General features: G+C 47.0%; 1 protein-coding gene across 7 annotated transcripts in view; it reads left to right on the top strand.

Moving 5' to 3' along the window:
* Positions 1-7347: 7347 nt before the first annotated feature.
* Positions 7348-18260, top strand: part of LOC141575964 (trafficking protein particle complex subunit 9-like) — a 101578-nt gene continuing 90665 nt past the window's right edge. For 2 of the 7 annotated variants that reach the window (XM_074357961.1, XM_074357959.1), the window contains exons 1-4: positions 7505-7795; positions 9776-9890; positions 15161-15406; positions 15938-16080. In XM_074357961.1, the coding sequence (XP_074214062.1) occupies positions 9871-9890; positions 15161-15406; positions 15938-16080 (409 nt within the window). In that variant the 5' untranslated portion in view covers positions 7505-7795; positions 9776-9870. Of the gene's footprint in view, positions 7444-7500; positions 7796-9775; positions 9891-15160; positions 15407-15937; positions 16081-18260 lie in introns of those variants that run through there. The other 5 variants (XM_074357962.1, XR_012504111.1, XM_074357963.1 and 2 more) reach the window with 5 other exon arrangements.

The raw sequence follows: 18260 nt of genomic DNA, 5'->3' as shown, positions 1-18260 counted from the left end.
TCAACCTTTTTTGTAATGTTTGCAGTTTAAGATGACCATTCCTGAGAAACAGGCAACCTCTTAGAATGAAATAGCATTTCCTCTGAACCATAGTTAATTTTTATTTCGCAGACAGCAGGAAGGGCAATCACACATCACACATTACACATCACACATTTGGGGAAGTCAAAGAGAAAATGTAACTTTCTGGGAGCGCACTCCCCCGTCTCCCCCTGCTCTTTTCTCTGTCCCATTCTCCCTGGAAGGCACTTTCTCATCTTCTGCTCATGACTCCAGCAACTCTTTCTTCCTCCTCGTCCCTCAGCTGGTAAGGTTACTTTTCTACTTTGAACAAGCAAACAAGCCAACAAAAGAGAAATCTCACAAGCAACTCCCAGCACATCCGCTCGCCTTCTGATGTCTGTGACCTCACTCTCGGTGCCCCGCCTCTTATTACAAGTGATATCGAAAGCCAGATCCTCCAAAAGTCCCCGAGGCCCCACCCCTCCCATCTTCTCTGGGTTGTCACTCCCAAAACCATCCTCTTTTTCACTACCTCATCTCTTTTGTTCTCCTGCTAGCTAGCTCCTATCAGTATATAAACGTCCATTCTCTTGAAAGAAACAAACAGCACTCCTTGACCCTAATTCACCCCCACCAGTTGCCACCCTGTGTCTTTGCAGCAAATCTTTAAGGAGTTGTTTAAACTCACTGTCTGCATCTTCTCTTGAGCCATCCACTTTTACACCCTCTTTGGCTTTTCCCTGATCCCTCGCTCTATGGAAACTGCCCTGTCAAGGCCATCAGTGACCCCACGTTGCTAAATATAGTGGTCAATTTTCAGTCCTTATCATGTGTGGCCCCTCGGCAGCATTTGACCCAGCTCTTCCATCCCTCTTCCCCCATGTTCCTGCTTCACTCAAGCTCCAGCCCATCGCTCTGTCTGCTTTCTGCTTTTGGTCTACTGGCTGGTCCTTTGCCAATGTCTTCTCTTTTATCCAAACATATACTGTGGGTGTGCCCCAGGGTTGGTTCCTGGGCCTCTCCTCTCTCTCTCTGCTATTTGGTGGAAGCAACCAGCCATGGAAATTGGCATGCCATCAATTTCTCGATTTCTCCAAAACTCCCTGATTTGCCCTTTCCATCTGGACCTTTATCCCTGAGACTCACATTCTTTTTCTTTCATTCATCTTGCTTTCACATTCATACATATGTTCTACTATGTAATTACTTTCCTAAATTTTGAATCAGTACATATATAACATGTAAAATGCTCAAATCTGTATTATTTCCACTAAGATGCTTATTCTACCTTAGAACCTTTCTGCATTTCTGTATTTATGTGAATAAAGCGAATACTATTTCTACAAGCCTCATAGTTAAACAGTGTGTTTGTTTGGGGCTATTATGTAACATGAAATAATGATACATCAACATAGTCCTTTTTCGTTTATTTTTATGTAACACCGAGATGAGGTTTTTGCACTAAAGACTGGTTTTATTGAAATTTTACCTACGTTATAGACAGTCAGTTTATGTGAAAGCCCTCATTTCTCCCCTCTTCTGATATATTTTCCATTTGGCTATATATAACATATACCTTAGCATGAAATAAAATTCCCAAATCATTCACATAATACAATTAATACATTTAAATTATATTTTTTAAATGTTAAAAAGAAAAAAAAAGCCTCCTCTACCTATTAGGCATTTCTGTGGCAATATGTAATACACCCCTTAACCATGACATTGAAGAACTGAGCTGATACCAGCCCCTTTCCACCTGCTCAGCCCCACCTTGTCCCATCCCCTGTGAATGGAGAGGACATCCTTCCCATTGTCCAGGTCCAGATGTTGGAACCATGTCCTTTCTCTCTCTTTCTCTTACACACACAGAGAGTAAATCCAGCTTGTTAGAAAATTATGGATACTCTGTCTTCATTAACCACTTGCTCCCTGCTCCCCGCCCTCCTAAGAGCCACCTTCAGCCCTTCCTGGACACCAATAGCCTCCTGTTTCCATCTTTGCTTTCCTACATCTCTCATCCACACAGAGTCAGAGGGAGCCTGTAAAAGCATATATTGAGGGGGTGGGTGTAGCTCAGTGGTAGGGTGCATGCTTAGCATGCATGAGATCCTGGGTACAATCCCCAGCACCTTCACTAAAATAAATAAATTACCTCCCCCCAAAAAACACAAACACAAAATCATGAGTTGGACTACATCACCCCTCCCATCAAAACTCACTAAATGGGTCACCATTTCATTACGAGCCAAAGTCGTCACAAAGGCCTCAGGACCCAGCGTGCTCTGCCTCTCTGCCCACACTCTCCCCCTCACTCTGGGGGCCTCTGGCTCTGGCTCTTCCTTTCTTCCTCCTTCTGCTTCAAGTTCATTACTCCGTGAGATCTGCCAGGATTGCCTTATTCCCTCCTGCCTGCCTCCCACCCCACCGCCATCACCTGAGTTTGGTCATATCACTCTTTTTTTTTTTTTTTCCAAGCTCTTGATACCCCCAACATGCTGCCTGTTTCCTCTGCTAAAACTCTGAGTCCCCAGTGATGGAGAGTCATGTCTATTTTGTTGACTGATAAAGCCCGAGGGCCTTGCGAACGGGTCTAGTTAGGAGATTCCAGTACATAGTAGGAGCTTATACACATTTGCTGAATGAATGAAGAGGCCCTACTCCAATCCGATGGAGCACTTCTGTGTCCTGCTCAAAGAATAACTCCTTTCCACCTGAGAGGGGGTGACAACTTCCTTGGTGATCAAAGGCAAGATCTTTTTGCTTTATGCTGTTAGCCTTAGGCGGGGAGACTGGGGGATCTTCACATATATTTTTAAATTTGGTTCACTCTGCAGCTTGTCTTTGGTCTCTGTATAATTTTGAGAAACTCTTTAAGAGTGATCATTCTTCCATCAGATTGAACAGGGTCCAGGGGGAAGGACCAAGCCTGTCCCATCGGCCATCCTGTGTGTCATGTCCTGTGACCCAGTGGATGCTCAGCATGTAAGTGAACCGACAGGAGTGAGTGAAGAGATGGGAGCATCTCCTTATTGTGGTGGCTGCTCTCTGTCCGATGCCTTGAGATTAGGGGAACGGTTTACATGGGTGGAAGGGAGAGGTCAGGTCCTCTGTGCTCTTCCTGAGTGCCCTGGCCTTACCAATTCCCCCAGCCCCCTCTGGGCAGCCAAGCCCAGGAGCTGGGCCACCGGGGGTTGTGCTGATCAATAATCCACCTTCACCCCAAGTCCGGGGGGTAGGTACATCTGGTTGTAGTCTCTGGAGTCAGGTCCTTGGAGGAATTCCTCACTGAACTATGTTTTGGACCTTCTATTTTTCTCTATAACCTCCAGCTGAAGAAGATTGTCTTAGACACATGAAAGGTGAGGACACCTACTGTCCCCTTGGAACCCAGGTGGGGCTGGGAGTTAGCTGTTTGTATAGCCGGTGGGCTCGTGTTGCTTTGGGCATCCCTGTGCCTGAATTCCTGCAGTACACTCGGTGGTAAGGACGGGGGTGCCTGGCAGGGAGGGAACCGGGTTGGGGGACTGCACAGCTGGGGAGATGTTAACCTGGGGTGAGCGGGAGCCTGCTGATGCATGGCATCTCGGTGCAGGGAACTCTCCACACTCAGAGGGGTTCCCACTCCCGCAGGGGCCCTTTGATCAGGGTGCTGGGCTGTCAGGGGACTGCAGGGGTCCCAGTGAGGATACAGTGCCTTCAGGCAATGGGAAATGAGCGGTCCAGAGGCACTTAAATTAACTGTGCACCCAAACCCAGCCCCCACCTCTTTCAGCCTGTTTCCTAATCTGCAAAACTGGAATGAAATTAACCATCCCGCGGGGTCGTTGATGGGCTGGGACAGACTAGACAGTCAGGAGCTGGAATTGCTGTCCCCTAATTGTTTTCCTTCTTTCTGACGATTTGCTCTTACATGCTCAGTCTCTCTCTCTCTCTCTCTTTCACTTCTAACTTTCTCTCATGCTCTGGTTTCATTTGATTTCCAACCACCGCCCTTCCCCCTCTCCAATCCCCAGATGAGTGAACTTGATTTCTGTGTGTCAGTTCCAAATTCCCAGGAAAGATGCTCTGTCTCCCTGTGGATCTGTTGTCCAACCCATCAGTTGTGGACAGAGAAGCGAGTCCCTCTGGTACCAGTGGCCGGTCTCTGCCCAGCCCCCCAGCCACCACTGTGGGAGCACATAGCTCTCCAAGGAGGAGGTACTGGCTGTGGCCTTGCGTCAGTCAGTATGAATTTATGCCTCCTCTTGCCCCTCCTTCATCCTCCTAAACAAAGATGAAAATTAAACACTCCCGGGAGTTGTGTCATGGAACACTCAGGGTGGGGGCCATTGGGGCTGGAATCTCTGCTGCATTTAAGGGGCTACAGTGAATCCCCAATGAGAGCCTGCAAAGGGAACACCACCAGCCCCACCCACCACTTAGGGGGCTGAGTCTGCCTGATGTTGAGCCAGGCTTCTGACCACAGCTCAGTGGTCTGGTCTGACCAGTTAGCCTTTGAAACCAACCAGCTTTGGATTCCTCAATCCATCCCTGAGGTTTTACCTGAACCACCAGCTTCTGTATCTCTGAAGAAAGATGATGACCCTTCATGTAAGGCATTAGCACAGCCCTGTGCGGGCCTTTGTGCTGCACGGTCTGCCCGGCGAGGTGACCGAGGTTGGTATTTTACTGATCTTAGAAATAGTCTGGTTTCCCGATGCACTGTTTCACTGAACAAGCAACAGAAGCCACCTTTGGCTGACAAAAGCAAAAAAGGGACTTAATGAAAATATACTGGGAGGGTGCGTGGAGTGGCCAGGACCGGAGCCAACCCAGGAGCTGTATGAGGTTTTAGGGAGCCGCAGGCATCAGGCCAGGCGGGGTGCTACCGGACCACCTGCCACCCCAGAAGGGACCCCCCTCCACCCGACCCTCCACCTCACTCACTGTAGGTTCACATCCCGGCAGGGCCAGGTCACACTGAAGCCACCAGCACACACCTCAATGGGGGAGTTGGCCCCGTCTCAGCTGAGGGAGTGCCTGGTGTGGGGAGATGCCCAGTTAGAGGAAGGCGGTTCTCCTACTGTTCCGAGCTAAGGTGCAAGTCAGTGCCCATCACTCAGGAGAGCCAGGCTGGACGGACCTCACTGTGGTGACTAGGCCATCTGAGTTCACTTACTACTTTCTATGTTTGAAGGCCCTGGAGGGAGCAAAAGTGAAGGTTCTAGTACTTATTTTGTGTTTCCCACGTACCAGGTGCGGTAAGGAAGCCACTTCAGACAAGGCCCAGAGCAACCACGTTAATAGGCCATGGAGCAATTCCTGCATTCAGGCCTCTGTGATCTCAAAACCCGTGTCCCCATCAGCTTCGTAGTTACCAGTGGAAACTGGGGGGATTTATGGGACTGTGTGCTCCTGTGGAGGCTGGGATGTGTGTGTTTAAATCCACATCTTCAGAAACTCGGCTAGATCCACAGCCACTGATTGTCTGCATGGAGGCAGAGGAAGGGAGGCTTCCAGGCTCTGGTCCAGCTCGTGTGGAGCTCAGAAATTGCTCCTTCTGTCCTGAAAACAACACCAGAGCTGAGGGAGCTGCAAACCCACTGCTCTTCTTAGATCCCAGTAAACTGAGGGGAAAAGCTGCTTCCAACCCAGAGAGGCAGCCGGGCAGGCTTGGAGAGTCACAGCTCCCAGGGCAGAAACCGCTTTTGTAAGAACCCCTGGGACAGGCAGATTTAACAGGTCTCTGAAGCCAGTGGGAGGCTCAGCTTGGGGAAGTCCGAGTGTGACAACTCCAGGGGGCCAGAGGGGCCCCCTGCTCTTTTTCATGCATTTTACATCCAGGACCGTACCCTGTTCTCAGAGTGAAGGTCAGAGAAAAACCCCTCATGCTTCCTGCCTGGAAAGGAGAAAATAACTCTATTGAAATACACCCAGAACATTCTGTTTCATTGGGGGAAGTTGTTTTTTGTTTGTTTGTTTTTTTAATGAGAAATTATTTTACCAGAGCCTAACCAACCTGGGGGAAGGGAAATCCATTCTGCATCACCCAAATTGGGGTGGGGGGAAAGAGACACACTTGTGGAGGTCACAGCTCAGGGCACAGGCTCAATGAGAACTAATCACAGGACTACAGATGCCCTGCTCTGTCCCGCTGCCCCAACACCTTACCTCCATGTCAATAGGGCCCCTGTGTAATAACAGGAATAAAACTAAAAGAAGTAAATGTCTCAGGAGTGTCTAGGGAAATCCCAAAGACAGCGGGGAGATGAAAACAAGGACACACGGGTGGCTTTAGCCTCTCACACCAATAGCTGTAGCCAACTACACACAGCCCAGCCCCAGTAGATAAACAGAAAACCTCACAGAAGAAACTATTTATTTTGGTTGTCTTACCCAGTGCATTCCATGGTGCATCCTTGCCTAGAATTTAGTGGAAGCGAGTCCATCTCAGAAGGGACATAACTAAAGAGGGATGGCTTTCCAGACTCTGAAGGGCAGAAAAAGCATCAGCCTGGGTGAGAGCATGGCGAGAGGTGGGGTAGGGGGTGGGCTGCCTTCTTCCCCAAATAAGGAAACTTCCTGAGGCCAGCACAGTGGGAGGGAGGGCCATGGGGTGGAAGCAGCCGGACTTCTTCCTGAGAACTGATGGGCTGCCTCCAAGGGACCATTCAGGTGCCCAAACTGGGCCCTGAGGGTGGGATCCAGTCGATCTGCCTCAGAGCCCAGGACTGAGTTGGGCACACAGCAGGCCTTACTTGGCCGGGTCCATTTCACTTCCGTGAAGCCCTGTGTAAAACATGAAGCATGGACGGCCTGGTGAGCACAGCTCTGCCCTAAAGAGCGGTTTCAACTCCTCTCTTCCCAGAGAACAGCATCTCTGAGCCCGTCCTGGGAGACGTCACAGAGATCACCCTAGTGGCCCAGCCTAGTGGCTGGGAACATATACTTTCTGGCAGGCAACCGCAGAGTTCCACTTATGCATCATGTACTGGCAAGGATGTGAGCCCCTGCACGCTGGTGCAACAGCAGAGGCTCTACCACAGGCCCAAGAGATGGTGTGTGGGACATGCAGAGGTACAGGGTTGTAGGTGGTGCAAGGTGAAAGTTGTGCCAGGGGTGCACAGGCTGTGGAGGGTACAGGCAGCTCAGGGGCGCAGGGAGTGCAGGGGTGCAGGAGTGCAGGGAGTGCAGAGGTTCAAGAGTGCATGCAGTGCAGGGGATGCAGGGGTTGGAGGGATGTAGGGGTGCAGGGAGGTGCTCAGGCTCGTGGCCAGGATCAGAAGGCTGGTGCACATCCTCGCAGTCAGCCTGACTCCTGTGGGCGGGTGTGGTGCGTTTGGGGTGGCTTCGGCGGGAGGGGGCTGCCCAGGTAAGCCGGTTGATTCCTTCTCTTCCCCGCAGCCTGGCATGGAGGTGGCCTTGGCCGCAGGAGATTCCACGGAAGTCGGACTCCAGGTAAGCTTGCTCCTGGGAGGCGGGGCAGTTCGGTCAGGGGCGGCGGCAGCGGCAGCGGCAGCGGCAGCTGCAGCGGCAGCGGAGGGGAGTAGCACTGCCCCTGGCGAGCTGGTGGATTAGCTCCCGTCTCCCCAGAGGCCGGGCCTGGGAGGGGCCTCTGCTGCCCCAGGTCGCCTGACACACCTGTCCCACTCAGCTTGCTGAGGAGGGGAGCGGGGCAGTGCAATTAGGGTGCGGGGGCAACGTGGGTAGGGGGCCCGCCGCCCGGGAGCCGGCAGTTTGCTCCGCTCCACCCCGCAGTGTGGCCTGGGGGTGGCTTCTGCTGCCCAGGAAGCCGGACGCCCGTCTCCAGGTGAGCTTGCTGCTGGGGGGCGGCGCTGTGCGGTCAGGGGGCGGGTAAGCTGGAGCAAATAGTTTCTCTCTATGGTTTCTCTTTTCATTTGCTTAGCAGTGTTTTGAAGAGCTTTGAAGAGTCTTCATTTTGATAAAGTTCACTATATCAGTTACTTTTTAAAATAGATTATACTTTTGGTGTCATAGCAAAGAAATATTTGCCAAACCCAAGGTCATATTGCTTAAGCCTATGCTTTTCCTCCTAGCTGTTTAATAGTTTTGGATTTCCTATTAAGATCTATGATACATTTTGAATTAATTTTTCTGTATTTTGTGAGGTATGGGTCAAAGTTCATTTTTCTCTTTTTGCATATGGATATCTAATTGTTCCAGCAAGACTTGTTGAAAAGATCCTTTCTCCACTGCATCCTTACTGAGATTCAATTGTCCATCTAAGTGTTGGTTTATTTCGAAACATTCTATTCTGTTCCATTATTCTATTTTCCTGTTTTACAACAATACCATACTTTCTGATTACTGTAGCTTTATTTTAAAAAGTCTGAAAATCAGATATTGTAAGTCTTCAAAATTTTTCTTGTTCAAAGTTGTTTTGGATATTTGCGATTTTTTGCATTTTTATATGAATTTTAGAATTAGTTTTTAAATTCCTTACGTCCTGTTCTGCCAAATTGCCACCCATGTCTTTGGCATCTTCAAAGCTACATTTTCTGAAGAAGTTTCTCTAGACCCCAGGTGAAAGGAATTTTTCTTCTTCTGTGCTCTATACACACTTCATAATATTTGATTGCATTTATTCATATTTAGCTGTATTTATTTGTCTGATCTTTCCTGCCATATAGTAAACCTCTCAAGATTAGAAATCTTGGCTTGGTTCCCTCTGTCTGCTGAGAAAACTAGTTCTGTGCTTTGCAGGAGTGAGACCTGCAGTAAGAGGTATCTGCAGCACACATCTAGCTCATCGCTTGCATATTGTCAAGGAATCCTGCAGATTTAGAATTGTTTATTGTTTGTTATCTCCAAGACAGCTCAGTGTTTATTATTTCTATTGCTACGGCTGCCTTTTCAAAGAGCAATGGGCTAATTATTTTCCAAATATCAAAACGTGCTACAATTGACTTGTGATGCTAGTTATGTACTGCTGTGTCTTAGCAACCTGCTCAGTGTTCACAGGCTCCTTCACTCACGAAACTTTTTGTAGGATGTCTTTGGCTACGTGAGCAGCACTATCTGAACTGACTCCTCCTGTATTTCCAGTGTCCCCTCGATCCCTCCTACAGCCATCCCTGGGGTACCAGTAGTTCTGCCCTCAAAAAGCCTGTTGTTTCTCAGGAAGAGTTTCCTGTGAAATATAATCATGTCCCTCTTGTGGTGACATTCAGTCCAGAGATTTGGTGGCAGGAGAAAATGTTTAGTCTGCTTTTGGTAGAGCTTAATCTGTTCCATAATTATTAGAAGCAAATCCAATGAGGAAACTGTGTTGGCATCTAACAAATCAGCATAAATGTCTGATGAGGAAGATCAGCTTCCCTGTCCCACTCAGGCGTCATGTTGATGTGACGCTCACCTTGGCTAACATGTTATCCTGTGTGCAACTTAAGTTTGAAGACATTATGAATGGCTTTTTGTTTTTCTTCCTTAGTCTTTCCACATTCAGTGTGTCTGGTGAAATTATATGAATCCTACTTATTTGCAGCCCAGCACTAACTTTTTTTTTTTTTTTTAAGAATCACGTGTTTAAAAGGCTAGTGGACAATTTGTTAGAAGATAGAAGTCCTCTTATATTTTGGTCCTAAATTCAAATCTTGGTTAGTGGTGAATGAAAATTCCCCTTAAAATTTAAAATACAGTGATATAAAGTTTTAAAAATAGGTAAATTTTAGTCGATTTCATTAAACTCTATAACAGTTATTTACCTTTGACCTGTTTCTGGGGCATTTATGCAATGATTCCCTCCCTTCATTGATTCTCTCTTTATCAGAGTCCTTGAGAGGCCCCTGTCATCACTGTCAGTATCATCATCATCATCGTCATCATGGAATGGATTCCTCTGGAAGATTCTAGGAAAATAAAGAGATGGATGGGGAGACACGTAGGTGAGTGTGTGCGTATACACTGAGAACAATTATTAGACGTTAGATGCACAATATCCATTCCATTTAGAGAAGAATGTGGTCATGAAATCCTGATGTGGTGAACGAAGGAAGAGGTGGGAACAGGATGGTCAATGGAAAGGAGGAGGAAGTGAGCAAACCTGGGAGCATAGATCCTCTGTTAGGAGACCAGCATGTTGGTGTGAATGAAGGGACTGTGGTGGCAGAACAATGTGTCCCCCACCCCCACAGGGAAGCAACCTGTGACATGTTACTGTAGACAGTAAAAGGGGTGACAGGCATTTTAGGACAAAAATCTTAAAAAATCTTAGAGGATTTTCCTTCTAAGTTGGCTATTAGCCTTTTAAACCCATAATACGTTGTTAAAGATTAGTGCCGGGTTACAAATAAACAGGATTTGTATAATCTCACCAGACGTACTGAATGTGGAAAGACTAAGGAAGAAAAACAAAAAGCCGTTCACAAGTGTCATGTGAAGGAAACTTAGCATAGAAGCTGTGGATGTGCCTGCACGCGGGACATTTCACAGAAGTGGCCGGACTTGTCTGCAAACAGAAATTCCTGCCAAGTGACTCTGCCCGTTCCCAGGGGAAACATTGCTTGCAAACGAGAATGTTTATTAGTTCCTCAAAAGGAACAGGCCTGGGAACGGGAGAGTCTGAGTGTAATTAAGATAAGGAAGCCTTAGATGTAATGCGCATGCGTCAACCTAAAAAATGTTTACTCTCTGTGCTTGGCAAGAGTTATTCCTTTGTGTAGATGGTATAAAAAATAAAGAAACCCGAATCTCGGGAGACATTTTGCACCACAGCAGCTCTGCGATTCATTTCGTCGGCAAAAGTCATGAACCTTTAATTGCTCACGAGAGGAAATATTACCCAAGGTTAGTGTCACAGCCACATACATAATGCCTGAGTGGGGTGGGACAAGGGGATCCTGAGATGAGGTGATAGGAAAGTAGCCTGGATTTTCCAGGTGGGCCCAGTGTAATCACAGTGGTCTTTACAAGCATAGGGTATTTCCTAACTGAGTTTAGGATCAGAGGGATGTGCAGGCATGGAGCGATATGCAGAAAGGCTGCTGGCCATGAAGTTGAAGGAAGTCGTGGGGCACAAGCTAAGGAAGTTGGGTGACCGCTGGAAACTGGAAAAAAAACAAACAAACAAGGAAACATTTTCTTCCAGACCCTCTAGAAGGAAGGCACCCTGCTGGTACCTTGAATTTAGCCCAATGAGAACTGTGTTGGATCTCTGACCTCCACAGCCATAAGCTGATAAATCTGTGCTGGTTTAAGCTATTAAGCTTATGGAAATTTGTTACAGTGGTAATAGAAAAATAACATAGTGAGCGGTAGTGTAAGGGATTAAAGGTCTAGGATGGGGTGTGGAGAGGATTCTGAAATTTACACCTAAAAAACAACCAGGTGAAGTGGGAAGGTGTTTTAAGGAAGACCTACCTGGCAGGGCTGTTAAGCAGACTGTTTGGAGTGAGGAGAGCATTGGAGTAAAGGAATCAATTAAATCTCTACCAGAAAAATAAGGAATAAATTCTAACAGGGCTTCAGTGTTAGTGGATGTAGGAATGGAAATGGTCAGAGAGGTATAAACATTACTTTGAAATTAGCTACAGGTTTGATGACTGCATATTGGGGAGAGTTAGCCGATCTGTGGACTGAATGTTTGCATCCCCTCAAAATCCATATGTCGAAACCCCACCTCCCAGGGTGATGGTATTGGGAGGCGGGGCCTGTGAGAGGTGATTAGTAGGATAAAATGAGGTCAAGAGAGTAAAGCCCTCATGAATGGGATTAGGGCACTTATAAGGGGCCCTAGAGTGCTTGCTTCTCTCTGCTGTCCACCCCATGAAGATAGTGGGAAGACAGCCATCTTCAAGCCATGAAGGCAATCCTCTCCCAGATACCTTGATCTTGAATGTCTCAGCCTCCAAAACTTGAGGAATATGCTGGTTGTTTAAGCCACCTGACCCATGGAAATTTTTTACAGCATCCCAGACTGACTAAGACAGTGGGGAATACCTCCGGGTTTGAAACTGATTGCCTGGAGAATGCTGAAACCCAGGGAAGTGGGCAGCACAGACGTTAAGTCACTTAATCCTGCCAGCACAGTAGGAGATAGAGTCTACATATTCCTCACCATTAGAAGGTTAGGAAAAAGAGGCACAAATAAGTAAAATAACAACAACAACAACAATAATAATAAAAATTTCTCCAAGATTCGCACAGAACCCCCCAGAGGCAGAGTGAGAATTTATACTCAGGCAAGCTGGCCCCGGAGACCCTGCTCATAACTACTAAATCAAATGGCTTGGCTTATGTGGATCTTTTTTTTCAACTATGATATGACGATACTGTGTCCAGTAACTTATAACTTCAAAATACCTCACTATAAGGGAATCATTAGTCACGGGCGTTACAAACAACAGAAAGCTAGACATACAAAAATAACCTGTTAGGGCAAGAAAACCACTAATGTTTCTAAACATCATACGTGCTGAGCCTTTGCTGTAAAATATTTATTTATAATTCTGCCTGGCTACAGAATAACTTCATAATTCTTCATGTGGCTGGTGGCTCACATGTTGGACAGCACGGGCCTAGAGAACTTAAATGACTTGCCGAGCCTCACCCAGGAAGCTCATGGTGGAATCAGATCTACAATCTGGGACTTTTCCTTCTTATCCAGCAAGTCCTTCATGGAGGCTTAGAAGCTTCTCCTTTGGTGCCCAGCTGCCTATCCATGCTTATGACATCTTGTCAGGTGTCCCAGCCTGCTCCTGAACATCAGCCAGTAAACACTTCTGGTGTTTTCTGACCATGTAATATCTCTTAGCAATTTTGGTGACATCAGTTCTTATCTGGAATGGTAGTGGCTAGAGATGTAAATGTGTCCACAAGAGCAGACTGACAGATTTTTCATAAACATAGCAGGAGTGGTCAAGAAAAGAAAAAGTCAGGAAGACCAGCAGAAGCAAGTCATTTAATATACCAAATGAATACTTTCAATGTTTGTTTGTGTTACTGAGTGCAAACTCATTCTGCTCACTGCAGGACAGGCCAATAAATTGGAAGACCACGTTTTGTGGCAAGAAATAGGGTCTTTAATTGGAAAACCAGCTTACTGAGGAGATGGCAGAGTAATTGTCCTGGAAAACTATCTTCCCCGTCACAATTCAGGCTCCTTTTATATTAAAAAGGGGAAGGGGGTGTGCTTGGTTGTTGGAAACATCTTGGTGTAGGAATCCTTTGTTGTTAGAATCCTTTGTTGTTGCAGCTGTTCACCTGTGTCAGATCCCTGTAAACCTCCAACAAAACAAATGTTATTTTCTGTTCTGCAACATGTTATCTTTATAAGAATGGAAAAGTGTTAACATCCTTAAAGGTCAAAGCCTTGAGAATAGGTTCTCCTGTGTATTTCAGGCTCTAGGCAACATTGTTTTATAAAAAGTGCAGAACCAACAAGACTAAGCCTCGGAAACAGAGCACAGGGTTAAAGTCAAAGAAAAAGATGTAATATGGAGTCAGATTTGTTCTTTCCTATTACAATAGTGCCATGGAGAAACCACTTTGGGCAGCTTTTTGTGGGGCCCTGGAGGCTTTCTCTCTCAGCCTCTGGGCATCTTTGTTGAAAACCCTTCCTAGCTGTCTGGCCTGCTGGAAACCCATTCCACCTGGTTTGCCCTGAAGATGTTTTCTGTTAATAACTCATTTATACTCCTTGGAAAACAACTCAATAAAAACTCAATTGGTTTTCCACCAGCCTCCCTGGGCAGGGGTCAGGGATAGCATGTTATTATTTTATAAAAAATATACATAATAAATGAAGTCATAAAACAGCACTGGGCACATAGGAGAGAGTCAATAAGTGCTTCCTGGCTTAAAGCAAAAGTGATGGCTCAGCTTTCCATGGCTGCTGTACTTGCTGAGCTAGTTACTCCTTCCCTCATTACACTTTTTTTTTTAAACTGAAAAAGAAACCCATGCATATGGTAAAAAAAAAAAAATTCAAACAGCACAAAAATACACAAGGGAAAGGTTTCCCTCATCCTTTGTTCTCTCAGCCCTCCCTGGAGATGCCACTGTTTACAATCTTTTGTGAGGTTTTCCAAATATTTTATGCAACTTTCAACCTATGTATGTAAATTCCTTTAAAGTTTTACTTATTTTTAACCTAAAAGGATTTAAATTCTCAAGTGACTTCTGCCTCGATAATAGCAAAGAACAAATCAGACTCTGTATTAGATCTGTTCCTTTGACTTTAACCCTGTGCTCTGTCTCCTAGGCTTCATCTTTCTTGTAAAACAATGTTGCCTAGAGCCTGAAATAGACAGGAGAGCCTGTTCTGAAGGCTCTGACCTTTAAGGATATTAACATTTTTCCATTAATAAAAAGATAACAATTTGCAGAATAGAAAATAACATTTGTTTTGTTGGAGGTTTACAGGGATCTGACCCAGGTGGATAGCTGCAAGAACAAAGAATTCTAACAACAAAAAATTCCTACATCAAGAAGTTTGCAACAACCAAGCAAGAAGGAAAGGAGCCTGAATTCTGACTTGGGGAGATGGTTTTCCAGGACATTAGTTTGCCATCTAGGTCTACAGAAACTTGCTATTCCATGCCCCAATACCTGGTCTCCTGATTTATTGGCCTGTCCTGCATTGAGGAGAATGGGTTTGGACTCGAGAACACTCCTATCTACATAGCAAGCTGGGCACTGGAACTGAGGACAGCTCTCCCACACCCAGGGACCTACTGTGAGCCCTTCATTGTTCCACTAGGGTGGAAAGTGGCTTACCTAGGAGAGATAGGGACTATGCACCGACACTTGGGCAGTCTGCTCTGTCTGGGTCTCTGAACTTGTACCTCCCGCTCCCTGCCAGCCCAATACCTGGGACAGTGCAGCTAAGGCAAAGATCATGCCTGCCTCAGTTTCCCAGCCTGTAAAAGGGGAATTTATACTCTTCCCAAGGTATTTCTAAGTGACAACGCCTATGGGTGTTTGGTTCCGGGAGCAACAGGAAGCCCAGCTCCTCTTGGGGGAACAGATGTGATCCCCGTAGGGGTTCTGCAGGGCCTTGGCTGGAGGGCTTGACCAGGGAGGTGAAATTTGAGCTTCTGGCCTTGAGGGGCTAGAGAAGGGCATGGAGGCGGGACTGGCGCCTCCTTCGGGGTGCCCTTGAAGGTAAAGCTTTTTCTCTTCATCTCTGCTACTCCCCTCCCCTTTCTCCCTCTAGATCTCTCGCTTCTTGCTCCTCCGTCCATCTCTCTCCCTCCGCTTTTCCCTTCCTCTCCTACTCCTCCCATTTTCTCCCCCTCCCATCTTCCCCCTCCCTCGATTCCCCAGTGTATCTCCCAGAACCCAGAGCGGATCGCTGGCCCTCCCGCGCATGCCCACGGTTGGATGCCAGCTGGACCGCGGGTCCGAAGATCCAGCTCCGAGCCAGGGATCAGCCCCAGTGGCTGCTCGGCTCTGTCGCCAGGTAGGCCTTTGGCTCCTGCCCCTGGTCAGGGCCTCCGGCTGTGTAAGTGGAAGGTTGGGGGCTCCGGGGAAGGGGGTCCGCGTGTCACAGCCTGCGAAGGCTCGAGTCAGCGAGTGTCCAGCTGAGGAGCTCGCGCCAGCCCCCTCTGCCTGCGCCACCTGCCCCGGCGCCCAGGCCACACCTGTCCAGGGCCGGGAACGCACCTGCCGGGGACTTGGCCACCCCTGTCCAAACCGCGGCCCTCACCTGCCACCTCTCGCCCCAGCCAGACTCCCCTCAGTCTGCGGCCGGCACCCCCTCCTGCTCTCCCGCTGCGAGTCCCCTCCTCCCAGGCTTCCTTTCCTCGGCCGCAGACCCCACCCCGCCCCTGGGCCTGCTGTGTCCCGGGCCGGCGGGATCTGCGGAGCCAGTCGGGGGCAGGGGCGGGGGCTGGGACTGGCCTCCGAGCGAGCGGGGCTGCAGCCCACGCCCCCTGCCGCTTTCCCTGCCCCGCCACCCCAAGACTGAACTCTCCCTTTCCCTGTCCCCGAGGTCCAGCTCAGTGGCGTGGACGCTGTTCCCTGGGGCTGAGATTCTCTGGCTGCAAAGCCCAGCTTCTCCTGGCAGAGACTCGGGAAAAGAGAGCGCCAACGCTGAGCATGCTTCTTTCTCCCCTCTCAGTGTTTCTGCCCCAGGTAAATAGCCTTAATACTTTTTCTGGTGTTAGGATGGTGGTGCTTGTTGATGTCACGTGTTTTTATAGTGAGCGTGATCACAGTGTTGAAAGCGGGGCTTGGTTCACATAAAAATGAGCTGAGTAGGGGCAGGGCTATACTTAATATGTTTGAGTTGTTCTGCAGGAGCTAAGGCCCCCACCCAGGTGGAGGATGGTAACTTCAGGCTGAGCACGAGATTCCTGGAACACGGCCCTATTACTTACCACCAACTAGTCATAAGAAAGTCACACACCTGGAAGCCCTCAAGCCTCATTTTGCCTATTAAAAACTTTACCCTAATTTAAAAGAAAAGAAAAAAATTCACCTCGAAAACCATCAGAGGGTTCAGGGTTTTGGGGCACGAGCCGCTGTTCTCCTTGTCTGGCCCTGCAGTAAAAACTTTCTCTACTCCAAAAACAAAAACAAAAAAAAAGAGATGAGGGCATGAGGCTGTGACATTCTCCATCCTCCCCTCTCCCAGGGTGAAACATGTGACCGTCGATTTTAAAAAGATATAGTCCTTAACTAGTCCAGCCCAACTAGTGTGTGTTAACAGGAGCAGAACATCAGAGGCATTTTGGAGACCCAGGAACATTGCAGTCCTAAAGGTCTCCTGGCAAATTTTTGTTTTGTTTTGTTTTGTTTTTCTTAAATTGTGGGGCAGACTAGTAATATAGAGGGAAAAATAGTGGTCCAGAAATATTTTTTCGTAGAACAGCTTTATTGCGATATTGTTCACACACTGTGAAGTCCACCCATTTAAATGGTACAATTCAGCGGCTTTTAGTATATTCACAATGGTGCAACAATTATTATTCCAGAACGTTTTCATCACTTCAGAAAGAACAGTGGAAATGAATGATCTATCTACCCCTCCCCAGTGGTGGTTCTAAAGAAGTTTCCTGGCTGTTCCTGACCCTAAATTAACTTGTTACATTCCATAAAAAATCTGGTAGGAACTTAATAAGAATTGCATTGAATCTATATATCAGAACAGGAAGAATTAATGTCTTTATGGCATAAACTTTTTCTACCCATAAATGTATCTGGGACCCTATCTTTTCATCTGTCCAGAGCCTGCCCTATGGAAAGTCTTCACTAATTTGTTGGGTCTGTGAATAATGAGATTATATATATCGTTGGTGGCAACTGTAGCTTTTCACGAAAGAGAAAAGTAACCTCAGTGAAGCCAATTTACTCCCTGATGGTCAGAAAGAGTGACAGCCATTGCTGGAGAGATCGAGTGGACTTGGTGCTTGCAACCAGTGTTCTTCACCACCTACAGCTAAAGGGATTACAATGTTCTTTTATTTCTTTATTTATTTCTTAAATTCTTATTTTTTTATTGAAGTGTAATCAATTTAAAATGTTAGTTTCAGGAGTACAGCAGTGATTCAGTTATATATATGCATATGTACATGTATATTTTTCAGATTGTTTTCAGTACAACTCATTACAAGAAATTGAATACAGTTCCCTGTGCTATATAGTAGGTCTTTGTCATTTATTTATTTTATATATAGTAATGTGTATCTGATCACACTAAACTCCTAAACTGTCCCTCCCCCTTTCCCACTTGCTAACCACAGTTTGCTATGTCCATGAGTATTGCTAGCAACATCCTTTTTGCTAGTAATATATGCTGGTTAGCTGCCTTCATTTTCAGTAATTCCATCTTATCTGTGGGCGTTTTTCTTCTTGTGGGCCTGCATGTGGTTTGCACACTTGTGCATAGAGATCTGTATTTGGGAGAACTCCAGGTTTCGTGTAGTGCCTGGCACGGAGCTCCCGCTGAGCTCATGCTTGAACTGGGAAAAACCATATAAAAGTTGGAATTTCCACTGTGGTTGAGACTTCCAGGTTTCTATAACCTGTTTAGCCCACCTTAATGTTGGCGGCTCCCATACTGGGTAATTTGGTGGAACTTCATGGTACGACGCTGTAGAAAGAGGGCTTGTATGCTTCTTCTCTTTCCTTTTCCTCATTCTCCTGGGCCTCCCACATCCTTCCCCAGCAGTGCCCAGGGCTGGCTTGGTGCTGTGCTGAGGCAAGATTTGTAAATAAGGCCTTTTCCTCATCTCTTCTGAGCCTCCGTTTCCTTCTCTGCACAATGAGGGCTTAGACTAGATAAGTGCTTTTTGGTTTCTTTTAAACCCTTG

Source organism: Camelus bactrianus, chromosome 35 (assembly GCF_048773025.1).
Source record: "Camelus bactrianus isolate YW-2024 breed Bactrian camel chromosome 35, ASM4877302v1, whole genome shotgun sequence".
NCBI classification, from domain to species: Eukaryota; Metazoa; Chordata; class Mammalia; order Artiodactyla; family Camelidae; genus Camelus; species Camelus bactrianus.
The sequence above is the reverse complement of the archived record's forward strand: the minus strand, read 5'-3'. Positions and strand labels throughout refer to the sequence as shown.